Genomic DNA, 16,486 nt, shown 5'->3' with positions numbered 1-16,486 from the left:
TACCTGCTGTGCTATCGCTCAGGCCCCTCATGGTTCATCTGAAGAGTAGACACGGCAGCTTCACACAAGGCTGGGGATGAAGAGAGCCAGTTCTGAGGCATGATAAGCTCAGACCCGTATTTCTACGGCGGCAGAAACTCCACATGGGCTGAATCAAATAAGGAAGCGTAAAGGGATGAAGCAAAAATACCCAGAGCTCCCGTGAGAAGATGCTTATCAGCCCCTTCGCAGCCCCGTTACAGAGCGCTCACAAACTTCTTGACAGGAAAGAGACTGCGATGGATGTGTGCCACCCAGGCCAACCGGGGTGAGCAGGAAACCTACACAGATACTTTCATCAGCATGACAAATGTGGTCTTAAAACCTCGTAACAGCGAGACTCTGGTAAATACCTGTTTGAGGAGGCAGCTTCAGCAAGGGAGATCGAAGCCGTGAGCCGCGGTGAGGGGAATCTTAGTTCATGATTCCAAGTCCAAAGTTGTCATTTGGAGCCTATTATAGTGGTAGAAATATCCAGAGATAAAACCCTGTTTGAGTAAGGCAGGTGTCAAGTTGATGTTTGAACATCCTACTCCTGGTGTTTCTCATGAATCAACTTTTTTGGGGGGTGGTGGGGGCACACCTGATGGTGTGGGCCTCTTCCTGGCCCCGTGCTCAGGAGAACCCGGGCTTTAAGCTGGGGCTGGCCACATGCAGGGCGAGCACTGTGACCCGTGTAATATCTCTGGGGTCTCCCCAGCAGCCCTCCTGTGGGCTCAGCAACAGAGGAGCCACAGGTAGTGGATGCAGTCGGGTCCCATGACCTGACTCATCGTCAAGCTGCTCCTAGAGGATCCCCCGTTCTGTTCCTGTCACCCCCTCATGGAGATGTCGTAGCCAATGGCTTTGAACAGACCACCTGCCTTCAGCCGCAGGACAGCCCTGTGACCTGGAAGCAGTTCAGGCCTCAGTGTTGACCTCAAGTGAAGAAGCACGAGTCAGAGAAACGGGGAATCCCTTGTCCAAGGGTTTTTTTCCAGGATAATGGAATGTCTCCAGGCTTGGGGGAGGAGTATATTAGGAAGATATGAACATCAATGCCTTTCCCTGCCGTATTCAAAGCCCAGAGGAAATTAAAACAATATGGCACTGGAACAAAGGCAGAGCTGCAGACCAATGGAACAGGGTTGAATATACTGACATCTCCCCCCAAGCGTATGATCATCGAATCTTTGATAAGGGAGCAAGAAATGTGAAGGGAAGCAAGGAAAGCCTCTTTAACAAATTGTGCTGGCAAAAGTGGACAGCTACATGCCAAAAAATGGGCTCAGATCTATGCCTAACACCATGTACAAAAGTAAGATCAAAATGGATTAAAGACCTCAACATCGGACCGGAATCCATAAGGTACATTGAAGAAAAGGTTGGCAAAACCCTCCACGACATTGAAGCGAACAGTATCTTCAAAGATGTTACGCCACTGGCCAAGCAAGTGAAAACAGAGATAGACAAATGGGACTATCTCTAACTAAGGAGCTTCTGTACCTCCAAAGAAACAGTGACCAAAATACAAAGACAGTCTACAGAATGGGGAAGGATATTCGCCAAATACACATCCAGCAAGGGGTTGATATCAAGGATATACAAAGTACTGGTTAAACTCCACAAGAAGAAAACATCCAACCCCATCCAAAAATGGGGCAATGAAATGAACAGAAACTTTCTCAAAGAAGAAATTCGAATGGCAAAAAAACACATGAGAAAATGCTCTACATCATTAATCATCAGGGAGATGCAGATCAAAACCACAATGAGATACCATCTCACACCTCAGAGACTGGCCCACATTCAAAAGAACAAAAGCAACCGATGCTGGCGTGGATGTGGCGAGAAAGGGACACTCCTTCACTGTTGGTGGGAATGTCCACTGGTTCAGCCCTTCTGGAAAACAGTATGGACGATTCTCCAAAAATTAGAAACTGAGCTCCCATTTGACCCAGCAATACCACTCCTGGGAATATATCCCAGAGAGGCAAAAATGTATAGTCGAAGTGACATCTGCACTTGTTTGTTCATTGCAGCACTCTTTACAATAGCCAGAAACTGGAAGAAACCTGAATGCCCAAGAACAGATGACTGGTTAAAGAAACTTTGGTACATCTACACAATGGAGTACTAGGTAGCTCTTAGAAAAGATGAAGTCATGAAATTTACATACAAGTGGTACAATATGGAAAGTATCATGCTAAGCGAAATGAGTCAGAAAGAGAGGGATAGACATAGAAAGATTGCATTCATCTGGGGGATATAAAGTAACAAAGTATGAGATTAATACCCAAGAATAGCTGAGATCAGCACCAGGAGGATTACTCCATAACTTAGAGGCCAGCCGGGTATCCTAGAGGAAAAGGCAGTTCAGATAGAGAAGGGAGCACCAAATAAAGGATGTTTGGAGGATCCTCCCAGGAGGGGAGATGCATGTCGAAAGTAGACTATGGACTGAACATGTTTGCCACTCAATGCCTCTTTTGCAGACCACAACACCCAAAAGGAGAGAGAGAACAAAAGGGAATGCCCTGCCACAGAGGCAGGGTGGGATGGGGGGGTGGGGGGTGGGAGGGACACTGGGACCCATGATGGTGGGAAATGGGCACTGGTGGAGGCATGGGTATTGGATCATTGTATAATCAAAACCCAAGCACAAAAAATTGTAAGTCTACAACTGTACCTCAGGGTGTTTCACTAATAAAAATTTTAAAAAAACAACAAAAACACAAAGCCCAGAGGAGAGAGAAGAGAGATAATGTAACCTTGGCAGCTGACAGCTGACTTATCTCTAGAAGTGACCTTCCCCACTATTGTGGCTTTGCAGAAGCCACGAGGATCCTTTCCTTATCTTCCACTTGCTCTTCCTTGAAGTGAAAGTTTTTCCCAGTCGTCCTTGGCCCAGACTTGAGCTCACACTGCTCTGGGGTCAGCGGGCTGCGGGCGTTCTGAGAGACAGATTCTGATTCAGCAGCTACTTAAAAACCCTCCATTGTGAAGACTCAGGCACCCATAGTACCAAGAGGATATGAAGGAACTTGTGGAAAGGTGCCCTGGAGCGCTCACAAACCAGACCTGAGTGATTGCACACAAAGGGATGAAAGAAAAGAAAGCCCCCCTCTTTTTTTTTTTTTTTTTGCTTTTTGGGTCATACCCGGCGATGCACACTTGGGTCACACCTGGCTCATGCACTCAGGAATTACTCCTCACGGTGCTTGGGGGACCATAGGGATGCTGGGAATTGAACCTGGGTCGGCTGCGTGCAAGGCAAACGCCCTACCCACAGTGCTATTGCTCTAGCCCCCCAGTTTTTAAAAATTATTATTATTTTTCTCCCAATTTTATTTCATTTTTTATAAAATAGTAAATTGTAACACTAATCCCACCACCATAACAGCTTCCCACCAACATTATTTTAAGTTTTCCCCCCATCCCTTAAGCCTGTCCCAAAAGCAGGTCCTAAATAATTTAGTTTGTATTGCTTTTTACAAATAAGGCATTAAAAATGATCCCAAAAGTTTTCTTAAAAGAAAATGTGTGAAGATTGTTGTATGTCATCCTAGATTCATTAAGCCCTTATATCCCTTGTATAAGAGATTACTATCATGCTGTTACACGTTGAGCCTTGTGTGCTAGCGGGTAGGGCGTTTGCCTTACAAGCGGTCAACATGGCCGAACCGAGTTCGATTCCTCCACCCCTCTCGGAGAGCCCGGCAAGCTACTGAGAGTATTCGATATGCCAAACACAGTAACAACAAAGTCTCCAATGGAGACGTTACTGGGCCCGCTCGAGCAAATCGAGCAATTTTTGGATTGATATCGGCTGCCTTCTACCTTACCCCCTTCAATTGTGGTGTGCTACTCTTGGTAGATCTGTAGACGTAGAGTAGAGTATAAAACCTCATGCAGCTACGAATATGGCCGTGTGCTCCAGGGGTTGTAAAAATTTCAATTGGGTGATACAACTGGAGACCACTTTGGGATCGGGAAGCATCTCTGCAGCTTGTGGCTCTCCTGCGAGATTTATTTGTGAGTCTCTGGATCATGGCTTATATGGCGTTAACAAGCTTATATGGCGTTGGAGGCGGTTTGTGGGTGTGGCTGCCAGGCTCCGGGTATGGCAGGTCAGAGCCCCATTGGCTCCTGACCAGGAGCAGGTGTGCACCGATTGGATAGTTACACGTTGCCAAGCTGGTGGTCACCGCTTCCTGAAGGGGAGTTCGGCAGTCATCTCCCAGACACCACCCCGCATGGGCGCCAGTTGCGGGGAGCCCCACTAACCACTCTCCGGCCCGCAGAGGTGGCCCTAGGATCCGTAGGTGCAGGGAAGGACCGACCGAATGAACACAAGACACAAGAGACAGAGTGCAGTTTAGAAACAGAGAGAAAAAGGGACAGAACTTTATTGAGGGCTACAGGCTGTTTATATAGGGTCTGGGGCAGCCCAGTCAGAGCAGAAGCAATATAACCATACATGGTAAGGTCAGCCACAGGGGCTTTACCTAGCATTCAAGGTAGACATTTGTACATCAAAGGGTCTTGTGGCAGTAGCTGCATCCTGAGCTTTACATTTGTATATCAAAGGGTCTTAGGGCAGTGGATGCATCCTGGAGGTTATTATAGATAAGGTCAGATAAGATAACTGTCAGCCTGATGTATGTGGCTATAGATCAGGTCTCTGCTGAGGGCTGAGGTTAGGAAGTCCTGGGAGACTGTCACCAACGTCCCTAACATGGGAACCACGGCCAGGGTCTATGAGAGGGCTCTTGGCTTCCCACAGTCCTTGCCCCCGCCTCTGCTTTGTGGCATGAGGACTTTGTTGGGAGCCTGGTCCAGGCCCTGCTCTGGCTCCCGGCCAGCCTGTACTGTGTTCTTGTCGGCTGAGGGAGACACATCAGCCTCAGTCCTACCCCACGAGCTCCATCTGAGGGCCCATTGATCATCGCTCCCGTTACTCTTCTTCCCCACACAGCCTCCTGCCATAGGAGCATCTCTTCCATTTCACCTTGGAGGTGAGGTTCCGCCCCTGAGTACCAGCTGTGGCAGGTGTGTCTGAGGTTGCTTCCGCCCCCTGGGTACCAGCGGTGGCAGGTGTGTGTCTGGGGGCTGGGGGCCTCTGAGTATGTGAGTGGGCCACCGAGGCTTGGTTGTAGGCAGTTTCCAAGCACAGCTGCTCCTGGCTCTGCACTCAGGGATCACTCCTGGCCCATAGCGGGGGCCGGGGATCCAACGCTGGGTGGCCACATGCAAGGCCCGTGCCCTACCCCCTGCACTGACGCTCCAAGGGGGAAAATGGGAGAGTCGAGTGGCCGGTCACATCTGTGTCGGCATGTCTGTGAACGACAGAGAAGCCTGGATTGTCCCCGAATGCCTTTGCAATGGTTGTTTTTAGGGTCTCTTGGGCAGAAGGGCCTGTGCTCAGGAAACTAGCCTGGCGTGCTGGGAGCTCCGAGAACTGGGAAAGGAGAGAGACGGCCACCTCCTGCTGTGCCCGTCTTCCCAGCGTGCCATTGGCACACACACACCCTCTGATGGGGGCGCACGAAGCTGCTTCTGACACGTGGTGTTGGGCAGTGAGCGGTGATCTTGGGGTCTGCGGAGTCTGGCGGGATGGTGGGATGCAGCCTTTCGGCCCCCAGCCCGGCTTTGTTCGTGCCTGGTCCCCCTTTGCAGCAGAGCCCTGGGAGTGTGGGGGCGCAGTCCCAGCCCAGCACCTCTCGTCTGCATGAGCTCCCAGCACCCTGGGATGCAGTCTTGGGGGTCCCGGATTTCCCACACTGGCAATGTGGACATTGAAGCGGGGGAGGCGTCTCTTATCCAGCGCCAGGAGGGTATGTTTGCAGTGCCCCGTGCGTGGCTTGGGACCAGGGGCTCAGGGATGCGTTTTTCCTTCACCTGCGTTTTCTGCTCTCTGTCCGGGTCCTGGCTGTGGCCTCTCTGCTTTCTCTCTGCCTGGCCCCCAGTCCTGTGCTCCGGTTCTATTCACAGGCAGACAGGAAGAATCGCTTGGTGATAAAGAGGGTGTCTGGGGATGGAGTTGAAAATGCCTCTGAAAATCCCCCGCCCAGCACAGCCTTTGATCTCTCGGTTTTCTGAATACGTTCCCCGGGACTTATTGTGTTGCATGGTGATCTTGCTTGCACAGGAGCAGGGAACCTGTGACTCCCATCCTCTGCCTCGCACTCCCAGGAAACACATGTCTGCGCGCACTCCAGGCTCTGTCGTTGGCTCCTGGAGGCCTCTGGGTGGGGAGGATCCTTTAACGTCTGCATTGTGCCAGGTCTTGTCCTGGGTGCTGAGACTTGAAGATGGTCCGGCGGCCGCTCAGCGGAGGGCGGTTGGGGGTGTCCTCCTGGGCATGGGGGCTGAGTGGCCGCCAATGTGTCTTCTCTCTCTGTGATCCCTCCTTCCCACAAGCCAGTGAGGGCCAGGTGGCCTCAGCTGGAAGGGACAAGCATGAAAAATGGGCTGTTGGGGCACGTTCTGCACTTGGCCCTGTCTCCCGTGGGCGTGCCGTGAGCTGGGCGGGCTCTGGGCGCGCGTGGCTGGCTGACCTCATTGTGTCCTTTGAGAAACTGACCCGGTCTCCCATATGCTCTGCCTTTCAGTCATCTGTCACCTCCCCTGCATGAATGGCGGCCAGTGTACTTCCAGGGACAAGTGCCAGTGCTCTCCCGACTTCACGGGCAAGCTCTGCCAGATCCCAGTGCACGGCGCCCGCGTGCCCAAGCGGTACCCGCACGCCCAGCCAGCCAGCAAGGCGCTGGGCACGCACGTCGTCCACTCCACGCACACTTTGCCTCTTACCATGACCAGCCAGCAAGGAGTCAAAGGTAAGCCAGCAGAGCCGCTGCCCCGGGTGTGGTGGCACTGCTTCCTGGGTCAAAGGGCGTTGGCTCCTAGGGAAGGGAGCCCAGAGAAAGGAATCTCTCTGTCCCGCTTGGAGCCGGCCCGGGGGCCTGGTGCTATTCTGGGCGTGCCTGCAATCGAGAGGGCACGGAGCGGGGTGCTGGCCTGGCCCGAGCTGAGGAGTGAGGGCACCTGCAAGGCTTGGCGAGGACAATTTGTAGGGCTTGGTTTTCCAGCCCCGTGGTTCCTCCATTTCTCTATCTGGACAGGGAGTGAGTGGGGCCACTAGGAACTCAGGAGTTCTGTCCCGGATTCATTCTTTTAAACCTGAAATCTCTTCTACATGCGCAAATTGCTTTTTTTTTTATTCCAAAAAAAAAGGCACAAAGAAGCAGCTGTTATTCTTTAGCCCTTGAATGTCAGTGGCAGCCAGTGACGTTTCATGGGCAACCCCGCGAGAAGTAAAGCTCTGCTCGGTACGCACAGTGCTGGGGCAGGTGATGGGTGTCCCGGGACACCCCAGAGACACACAGAGAAACGTGTGCTGGGTTTCAGACCCACAGGATTACGCTCTGGGGAACGGCTGGTCTCCTTCTGAAGCTGGAACGCAAACCCTGCAGCTTCTGTGATTGATGCAGGGCGAGGAATTCCAGAGTGGCCCAACTCTTGAGAAGGAGAATTTGCTAAGGCACACCCGGCTCTGATCGCCAGAAGCTGCATTTCCTAGTCTTTTTGCTCCCCCAGGAAGGAAAAAAAAAAAGCATCTCTGTCTTCTGCACATGCTTTCGTGAAGAGCTTCCATTTCCTCTTCTGAGGGCCTCTTTAGTCTTCAAGCTGTTGAGACTCAGACGAGTGATTTGGGGTGTGCCCTTTCCAAGAGTCGTACCGACTGTTGCAAAACAGTAGATGTGAGTGTGAAAATGACATAAGATGGCATGCTCTATTCTGTATGTATGACCTGCTCTGGACACTGCACATGTAGGAATACACTGCACATGCACGAGATGCAGCCGACGCGTGTAGAATGTAGGATGTTCTGTGACTGCAGGCAGGGATGCGGAGTATGGAAGCAACCCTCTGCGGGTGGGTGTGGTGGATGGCAGATGGCATGGCGGTCTCGCTGCCGCCCATGCGCGTGATTCATGACCTCCGTCTCCCGCTCGTTGCAGTGAAATTTCCTCCCAACATAGTCAACATCCACGTGAAGCACCCTCCCGAGGCGTCCGTGCAGTTCCATCAGGTGTCGCGGATCGACGGCTCCACGGGCCAGAAGGTGAAAGACCCTGCCCAGCCCAGCCAGGCCCAGGTCTCCTACCCGGGGTTGCCAGTGCAGAAGACTCAGGCGGTGCATTCCACGTACTCCCACCAGCAGGTGGTTCCCCGCGTCTACCCCGTGGCCGCCAAGACGCAGCTGGGCCGCTGCTTCCAGGAAACCGTGGGTGCCCAGGTGAGCTGTGTTGTCTCCTCCCCCAGGTAGCAACTGAATCAGACAGACGGAGGGAGTGAGGTGGCGGTCCCCTCGAGGGGCAGGGCCCGATGCTGCCAGCGCCTGCTCTGGCCCGGAGTGTTCTTGCCTGTGGCTTCTCCTGCTGGCCGCGCATTCTCTGTGCCGGAGTGTCTGCATGAGAGGGCCCTCTGCCCAGCCTAAAGGGTGCATGCAGCTCTCCACCTGGGAAAATTTGCTCCATGCATGCCGCGAAGCTCTGCGGGTGTTAAGGGATGCTTCCAGGGGAGCCAGAGTCAAACGGGAAAACCAGAGACTGCCCATGTCGTGTCGTTTCAATACGGCAAGGAAAGCTCAACCCCCTGATGGTCTTTGCCTGGGATGATCTGAGGTGCCAGTGACAGGGACCTTTTCCTTCTTTTAACAGAAGGCCAGGTATCAGCAAATGCTTCTTGGAGAGGAAGCATCATTGGTTTGAATTTAGGCTAGAAGTAAAGACAGGGTTTTGTGTGTGACGAGCGAGTTTTGACAGGCCTGGGTGGGGGGAGGTGAAGTTAAGTTCTGTGGATCTGACGCTGCTGCTCTCACCCACTGACCCTGGGGAGGGAGGATCAGTTTGGTGCCACTGCTTTGATGGGTGTTTCCAGTTGCAGTAGGTCCCAGAGAAAGGGAAGAGCAGATCCTTTCAAAACCTGTGCCCAGAATCTTTCTCCTTAATTTCCAAGTTGGAACACAGATGATGATGATGATAATAATAATAATAAAGGCCCTCCCGTTGATCGTCGATTTGCTCGAGCGGGCCCAGTAACGTCTCCATTGGAGACTTTGTTGTTACTGTGTCTGGCATATCGAATACTCTCGGTAACTGGCCGGGCTCTCCGAGAGGGGCGGAGGAATCGAACTCGGGTCGGCCATGTTGGCCGCTTGTAAGGCGAACGCCCTACCCGCTGTGCTATCGCTCCAGCCCTAATAATAATAATAATAAGAAGAAGGAAATGAAGTCATAGAAAATGAATTATGCTTGTAAAATAGCAGGCAGAGGATTGCTAGCTAGAAAGACTAAAAACAAACAATTTACTTTTAAGCCTAAGAGAGACTATACAACTAAAAGGAATTGGATAATTGGATGATCAGTTGATCAGTAGAGTTACCCAGATACTCACAACTCGAGGAGTATTCTGGTCTTATGTGGATAATTTTCTGGCTTATGTTCTGAGTGATCCAGCATTGTGCTAATGCCTGTTGCGTTTTGCCTGGACAGCCACTAATATAGTTCCAAAGTAAGACTTGCTTGCAGAAAATATTATTAGATTAGATCTGGCCTCTTAGATTGGCGAGAAACATGGATGTAGGTCTGTGATCGCCCAATTAACTAACACAATTAGGATGATCCGACATTTTTAAAAGGACACAACTGGGCCTGGGAGACAGCTCAGAAGGCTGGAGTGTGTGCAGGAGACCCAGGTTTGATCCTTAGCACTGCGTGATCCTTGGATCACTGACAGGAGTGACCTCTGAGCGTTGATCCAAGAGTAACTCCCGAGTAACTGGGTATGGCCTCCAAACACAAATTCAAAAGCAAACAAAAAACCCAAAATAGGCACTGTCAAATAGTTAGAGCATCTCAACTGTGTTCTGTAAAGGCTGGAGAGATAATACAGAGGACCAGACACTTCCATGCAGCTGATCCAGGACAGATCGAATCCTTATGTTCCCCTCCCTGCCGCCAAAGCCCTGAGTGCAGAGTAGGGCCCCGAGCTCTGCCAGGTGTGGCTCTCAAATAAACAAAAAGTATCCCCTAGAAATGAGAGTATTCGATATGCCAGACACAGTAACAACAAAGTCTCCAATGGAGACGTTACTGGGCCCGCTCGAGCAAATCGACAATCAACAGGAGGGCCTTTACCTTTACCTTTACCTTAGAAATATTTGAAAGTAATTATACTTTCTCGCTATCATGGCTTGCACGTATATCTACAGGAGCAGAGGTACTCAGACAAGAACAACTACATAAATACTTGCCATTGCTTTGCTTGGAGTTCAATGTCACCGTAGGTTTCAACTATTGAGATTTTAGTGCCCTGGAGTTATCAATAAATGCCTCTTTGCGTATTGTCCTGAGAGGCCATATGTGAAGTCATTTGGGCAGAAATCATTCTGTTATATTCTGATAACTAGGCCACGGACGATGTGAGGGGCGGGGAGGAGGCTGGAAAGACTAATATGAACCATCATCCATTTACATTCAGGAAAACTCCCCAGGGGTGGAATTTCAAGAACTGCTTGGGTGGAGGAAAAACAGTGAGGGGTCAGGAAACCAGACTCAGGGGACAAAGGGGACGGTGACTTAACAAGCGGACGCCAGCACTGCAGTTGGTGTTCATTGAGCGTGTCCAGGGGAGAGCCACGGATGGTATGTGCCAGAGTCAGGACGTTGAGCGGGAAGGTTAGAAGGTTAGATAGGGAAGGTTAGAAGAAACCGTTTTTAGAGAGAAAGGGGGCAAGGGCTCACGTTCCCATGACTTGAAAAGAAAGTATACAATTTTCTGCGGAATATGATCACTGCAACTCTAAGATCGCTACTGATTTTCTAAAGGTGATTTGAAGTTTCATCTTGGGAATGCGTGGGCTGGGTGGGTGTGGATGGCAGTTGGGAGGGGACTGGAAAAGCAATCACTCCCGTCCCTGCTGTGAAGTAACCTGTCCCATCCATGAGGCCATCACTGTATCACTGTCATCCCACTGATCGTCGAATGACTCGAGCGGGCACCAGTAACGTCTCTGTTCCTCCCAGCCCTGAGATTTTAGCAGCCTCTTCTTATTCCTCTCTTCCCAACGATTGGAGGCTCTTTGAGGGGAATGAGACCTGTTGTAGTTATTGTACTTGGCATCTCAAATACGCCACGGGGAGTTTGCTAGGCTCTGTCCATGCAGGATACTCTCAGTAGCTTGCTGGGCTCTCCATGAGGCCATGTTGAAAGAAAAACAGTGGGTGCAGGAGCTTTGTGGAGAATCCAGCCTCAGGATTTGATGAAGAACTACTGTGACGGCGTCAGGGAGAGAGCACCCGTGTTTCGAGTCCCAGCATTGAGGACCCCACCCCCACCCCAAACAGTGCTGGGAGTTCTCCCCAACCACCATCGGATGCGGCCGCCAAACCAATCAAGCAACAAGCAACAGAAGCAACTCGTGCAAAGTAAAGGATGTTGTTGACGTGGAGATCTGTGTGTTTCTTGCTTCAGAGGTCAGATGGGTCTGATTTCCGGACTCTCGGGGCTGGACAAATGGGACAGGGATTATGGTGCTTGTCTTGAATGATTCCTGGGACTGCTTATGGTCCCTGAAGGATTGCTAGGGGTCACTGTTGAGCACAGTGCCATGAATAGTCCCTGGTCACCACCAGGTGGGGGCCCACCCGGCCCCCAACCCCTAAGTTACAAGAAATCAGGTAAGTGCTCACGTTGGTGACCTCCCTGCAGGGCAGGGAGATTAGGAGGTGAAGGCAGAGTAGCTGTTCCTCTTGGTTTAAGCTGTCCCATCCTTGACTCGAGTCACGGCCCCTTAAACACCCATCAGGGATTTCCTTCCTATTCTAGAGATGGAGAGAAAGATGGCGGCCCGGAGATGCAGAGTCTAGTGAGTACAGATGGAGTGTTGGCAGGTAAATTCATGAGAACAAATACATTTTTCTGGCTTGTATGGCAAAGGAAAAGTGTAGAAATGTGAAATGTTTTTTGTTTTTTCCCTTCAGAGAGTCTCAGATATGGGATGAAGTCGGGGTTGGTGGGGAGATTGGAGAGAATTTAGAAAGGGACATGGCATTTTCCAGATGCTCGAAAGTAATTTATTGTTCTTAAGATCTTTTATAGCATTGGTGGTGGAGAGATAGTACAGTGGGTAAGGTGCTTGTATGTGGCCAACTTGGGTTCAATCCCTGGCATCCCATATGGTTCCCTGAGACCTGCCAGGAATGATTCCTGGATGCAGAGCCAGGAGTAACTCCTGAGCACCGCCAGGTGTGGCCCAAAACAGAGAGGGGAGGGAGGGGGAGAAGAGAGAGAGGGAGAAGGAGGGAGAGAGAAAGAGAGAGAGGGAGAGAGAGAGGGATGGAAAAGGAGGGATGGAGAGGGAGAGGGAGAGAGAAATCTTTTATAGCATTGATCCTATGTGCATTGGGTTGAGCCAGGCTTTGTGAAAGCACTATAAGAAATGGATCAGATAATAGAACAAATGGGTGGCTCAGTGACATGGCTTTTGGCATGTCAATAAAATGTGAAGTCAATGACAAGTTATCTTTCGGCAGTGAGACATCCGTGCCACGCGGAGTAAATCATAGTACCTAGACGTGCTTGGAAAACATTGCATTGAGCTCACTCTGTTATAGATCAAGTTAGAAGTTACATTCCCACTCATTGCCAGGTACTTTAGGAAAAGTTCTTTTTAATGTGCTGAGAACTTGAACAGCTCCACGCTAATGCTCATCTCTGAGGAAAGGCCAAACTTCAGATCGTTCTCCTCCAATCTCTTTTTGTCTGACAGAGACATTGACTGGGCCCGCCCTCTCCTTTGTACAGGATGGCCTTTGTTTGAAAGTGATTCTTTTCACGGTGACCTAAATCTGAAACTTATTTGGCATCTGAGTTTTTGTTTCCAGCGGGCTTCGATGATTGCCCAATTGTTGGAAGCAAAGTCTTCCCTGGTGACCTAATGATACCAGATGGCAGGAAAGACCTTCTCTGGGAATTGTTCAGATCCCCATGGCTGGGTTCAGGGTCCAGCATCCACTCTGGCTTTGCCATGGCCTCGTTGTGCAATCTGTGTTCTTTGTTGAACACAGGATCGCGGCCCTTAATTAGATCCAGGATTGCAGGATGGGGCAGAAAATCGCAGGGTTTCCAGGCCTTGTTATTGCAAATGCCAAAAGAGCAGAGCCTTCCACCGATAAACACCTGAGTTCACGAGAAACAGCAGAGATTCTGGAAAACTTAAAGCAATGGGAGAGAATGAGAAGATCCTTTAGGATAGCATTCCAACATAGATCAGATCAAATGGTGCATAAACACACTTTCATAGTTTGCACCATTAAATCCCCACTGCAGTTGAAAGAAGCAACAAATTCAGATTAAGTCTCTCTCTTCCTCTGGTTCTCTTTTTTGCGCCACACCTGGTGGTGGTTAGGACCTATTTCTGGCTCTGTGCTTAGAATGACTCCTGGCACTGGCTGGGAGACCATATGTAGAGCCAGGAATAAAACTAGAGCCCCCCACCCCTACCATGTGCAAAGCAAGTACGGAAACCCCTGCCCTATTTCTCTGGGATAGTCTCTTAATATCACTCGTATCACTTGTCACTAGTCATCCCATCCATCTTCAATTTGCTCGAGCAGGCGCCAGTAATATTTCCATTACTCCCTGTTGCATGCTAGTGTAGCCCAACGGTGTCTGCTTGCTCCAGGAACACGAAGAGTCTTAAACCGTTTGTTCATGGTTTTGACAAAGAAGTCTGACCATTTCGTAGGTGGGTGTTCATGTGTCCTTTTGATGTCCCATGGAATCCAGTCAGTAACAGCTCTAGTCCAGCGGTCATCTCTAAATCGCATTACGCGTCCAGTCCATCTGATTTTCGATGCCTTGGCAAACGAGACAGCATCCCTGGTTCTTGATCATCGACGGAGGTTGGAACCTGAACTAATATATGCTTCAGAGACCTGGACCCTATGAAAACAGGACGAGAACGCTATTCGGGTATCCCAAAGAGGAATCGAAAGAGCTATGCTTGGAATATCACATATCATATTTCACTCAAGTGAGAGAAGTCTCTTAATATATATCCTACAAAAGGAAATGATTCTGTAGTGGATCATGGGCCTAAGAAACACCCGGTGCTTGATACGGAGTGCTGAGATCATGGGGGAAAGCCTTTCTTTCCTTTAATTATTGGTCATGCAAGTATGACCCAGGTCAAATTTGACTTATGGTGACAGAGGACTGTTTGGATCTGCCTGAGATTCCAGAAGTCAGTCCAACTGTTCTCTTTGCGCCAGGAAAATGGAAACAGAGTGGGTCATTGGAGAAAAAGATGATTTAGTTGGAGATAGGTCATTTTTTGGGAGATACGTTTAATAACATCCTTAAGTCTCAAACCTTAGTACCAGAAAACACACACAGATAAACACACACACACACACACACACACACACTACACATTTTTGGAGTGCCAAACATATGTGCTTAGCTACTGTCAAAATGTTATAATAAATAAGCATCATGGAGCCATTAACAGGAAAGTGAGCTCATCCACGTGAAGTGTGTCCTCATCGACGGCTGAAAGTCCTTTCAATGCTCTCCATCCTTCTGACACAGAACTTTGAAGAAAACTATTTTTTTTTTTTGGTTTCCACCGCACAGAAGCCAGTGCGAAAGGAGGGGAACAGATATGAAGGCCGTGAGGCCCACATGGCCGCACAGTACAGGTGGAGGAGTCGTAAGGAGAAAGGGCAGACATCAGGCTTTCCAAATCTCCCGGTGATGGAAAAGAAATTCAGTGTCTCACAGATGACTCTGGGACCATTGACTTGTGCTCACACGTCAGTCCTCCATTTCCACCAAATCTCCTCGACCCAGCTCTGTGAGCATGACCCTTGTGAGACCCAAAGCTCTGATGCAATGCAGCTCCACAGCTGCCTCCCTCTGTTGTTTCCCCAGAAACACACCCCCTTCCCCGACAGCATCATGGGGGCTAGGTGGTGCCTGAGGAATTCCTGTAAACCTACTTTGCACAGCCTTCTCTGACGCAGAAGTCCATGTGTGGGAGCTGTGCCGAGCCAGCCAGGCTGCGTCACAGGGGTGGAGGCTGCCCTTCCCGCTTCTGGTCCCCCATTCCTGAACTTACTCTTCACCTTTGCAGGGGTGTGACTGGGGAAAATCAGCCCCCTCCCCCCGCCCCCAGACTTGACAAGGACCACAGTTTGGGCGGGAGGGTGCAGATGGTGGTGGGTGCAGTTTGGCCTCTGTTTGGGGAGAAGTGTCCGTAGCAGGCACTTGCTGTGCCATCTGGGCTTCCCTTCAGGGCCTGTGCCAGCATTATCCTCAGCGTCATCTGAGAACTATGTGAGCGTCGGGGAGTCTGGTCATCTCTGGTGCTGTTTGAGGCCATCCTGGCCCATGTCCACCTGTGCCATGGAAGCTGCCCTTGATGAAGCCCAGCGCCTGCAACGCCTACATACTGCTGCCCGCTCTGGCCCCTGCGGGCCCTGCCAGGCTGACACGGGTCAAGTCCAAACAGTGCAGGAGTCGGGCTTCGTGCCATGGGAGGGGAGTGTGCTCTGTGTCCCTGGCTTCTTTCTGCCACTCGTGGGGAGAGGTGCTGGCTTTGTTTGCATCGAGACTGGCGCCTCAGACAAGCAGATGATCAAAGTCAAGATTCTTAGAACTGAGAGAGAGTCTTCGCAGAAAGGGCAAGGCACAGTCAGAACACTTCTCCTGCTTTACCCAGGCCAGTCCTTCTGGGCCCCGCACCCCGTCCTCCTTAGCATCCAAGCCAGTTTTGGCTCCTCAAGTCCCCGCCTCACAAAAGTTTACATTTTATTGGCAATGAAAATGCCTTGCTCAGGGTCGGAGAAATAGCAGAGCGAGTAGAGCACTTGCTATAAAACAAGTGCTGACCTGGGCTTGATCCCTGGCACCCTGTGTGTTTCCCTGAGCCCTGCCAGGAGTGATCCCTGACCACAGACCCAGAAATAAATCCTTAGCACAGCCAGGTGTGGACCCAAAACTGGAAAGAAAGAAAGAAAGAAAGAAAGAGAGAGAGAAAGAGAGGAAAGGAAGGAAGGAAGGAAGAGAAAGAAAGGAAAGAAAGAAAGAAAAGAAAAGAAAGAAAGAAAGAAAGAAAGAAAGAAAGAAAGAAAGAAAGAAAGAGGGAAACCACCTTGATTGCAATATCTGACTTTCTTGCTTGCTACTTCCTGGGATCTCTGCAGTGAGACACCTATTAATGACTCCAGATACTGCTTGGGAAGAGGCATCTGAGTCAGCTGGGGGACTTATAAAAGTAGTGGCAGGATCTGGGGGGACGTTGCCTTCGAAGATGACAGCACCAAGCCAGCTGAAAGCTTTACAAGACCCTGGACAAATCTGAGAGTAGTTTGAGCCCCCATCCGTCACACACGAA

General features: G+C 50.4%; 1 protein-coding gene across 4 annotated transcripts in view; it reads left to right on the top strand.

Annotated features, from left to right (window-relative positions):
• The window catches only part of LTBP1 (latent transforming growth factor beta binding protein 1), a 190,680-nt gene that overhangs the window by 23,032 nt on the left and 151,162 nt on the right, over positions 1-16,486 (top strand). For all 4 annotated transcript variants that reach the window (XM_056125232.1, XM_056125225.1, XM_056125219.1 and 1 more), the window contains exons 2-3: positions 6,633-6,857; positions 8,043-8,320. In XM_056125232.1, the coding sequence (XP_055981207.1) occupies positions 6,633-6,857; positions 8,043-8,320 (503 nt within the window). The remainder of the gene's footprint in view (positions 1-6,632; positions 6,858-8,042; positions 8,321-16,486) is intronic.

The sequence above is a fragment of the Sorex fumeus genome, unplaced genomic scaffold, assembly GCF_029834395.1.
Source record: "Sorex fumeus unplaced genomic scaffold, SorFum_2.1 ptg000006l, whole genome shotgun sequence".
NCBI lineage: Eukaryota > Metazoa > Chordata > Mammalia > Eulipotyphla > Soricidae > Sorex > Sorex fumeus.
The sequence above is the reverse complement of the archived record's forward strand: the minus strand, read 5'-3'. Positions and strand labels throughout refer to the sequence as shown.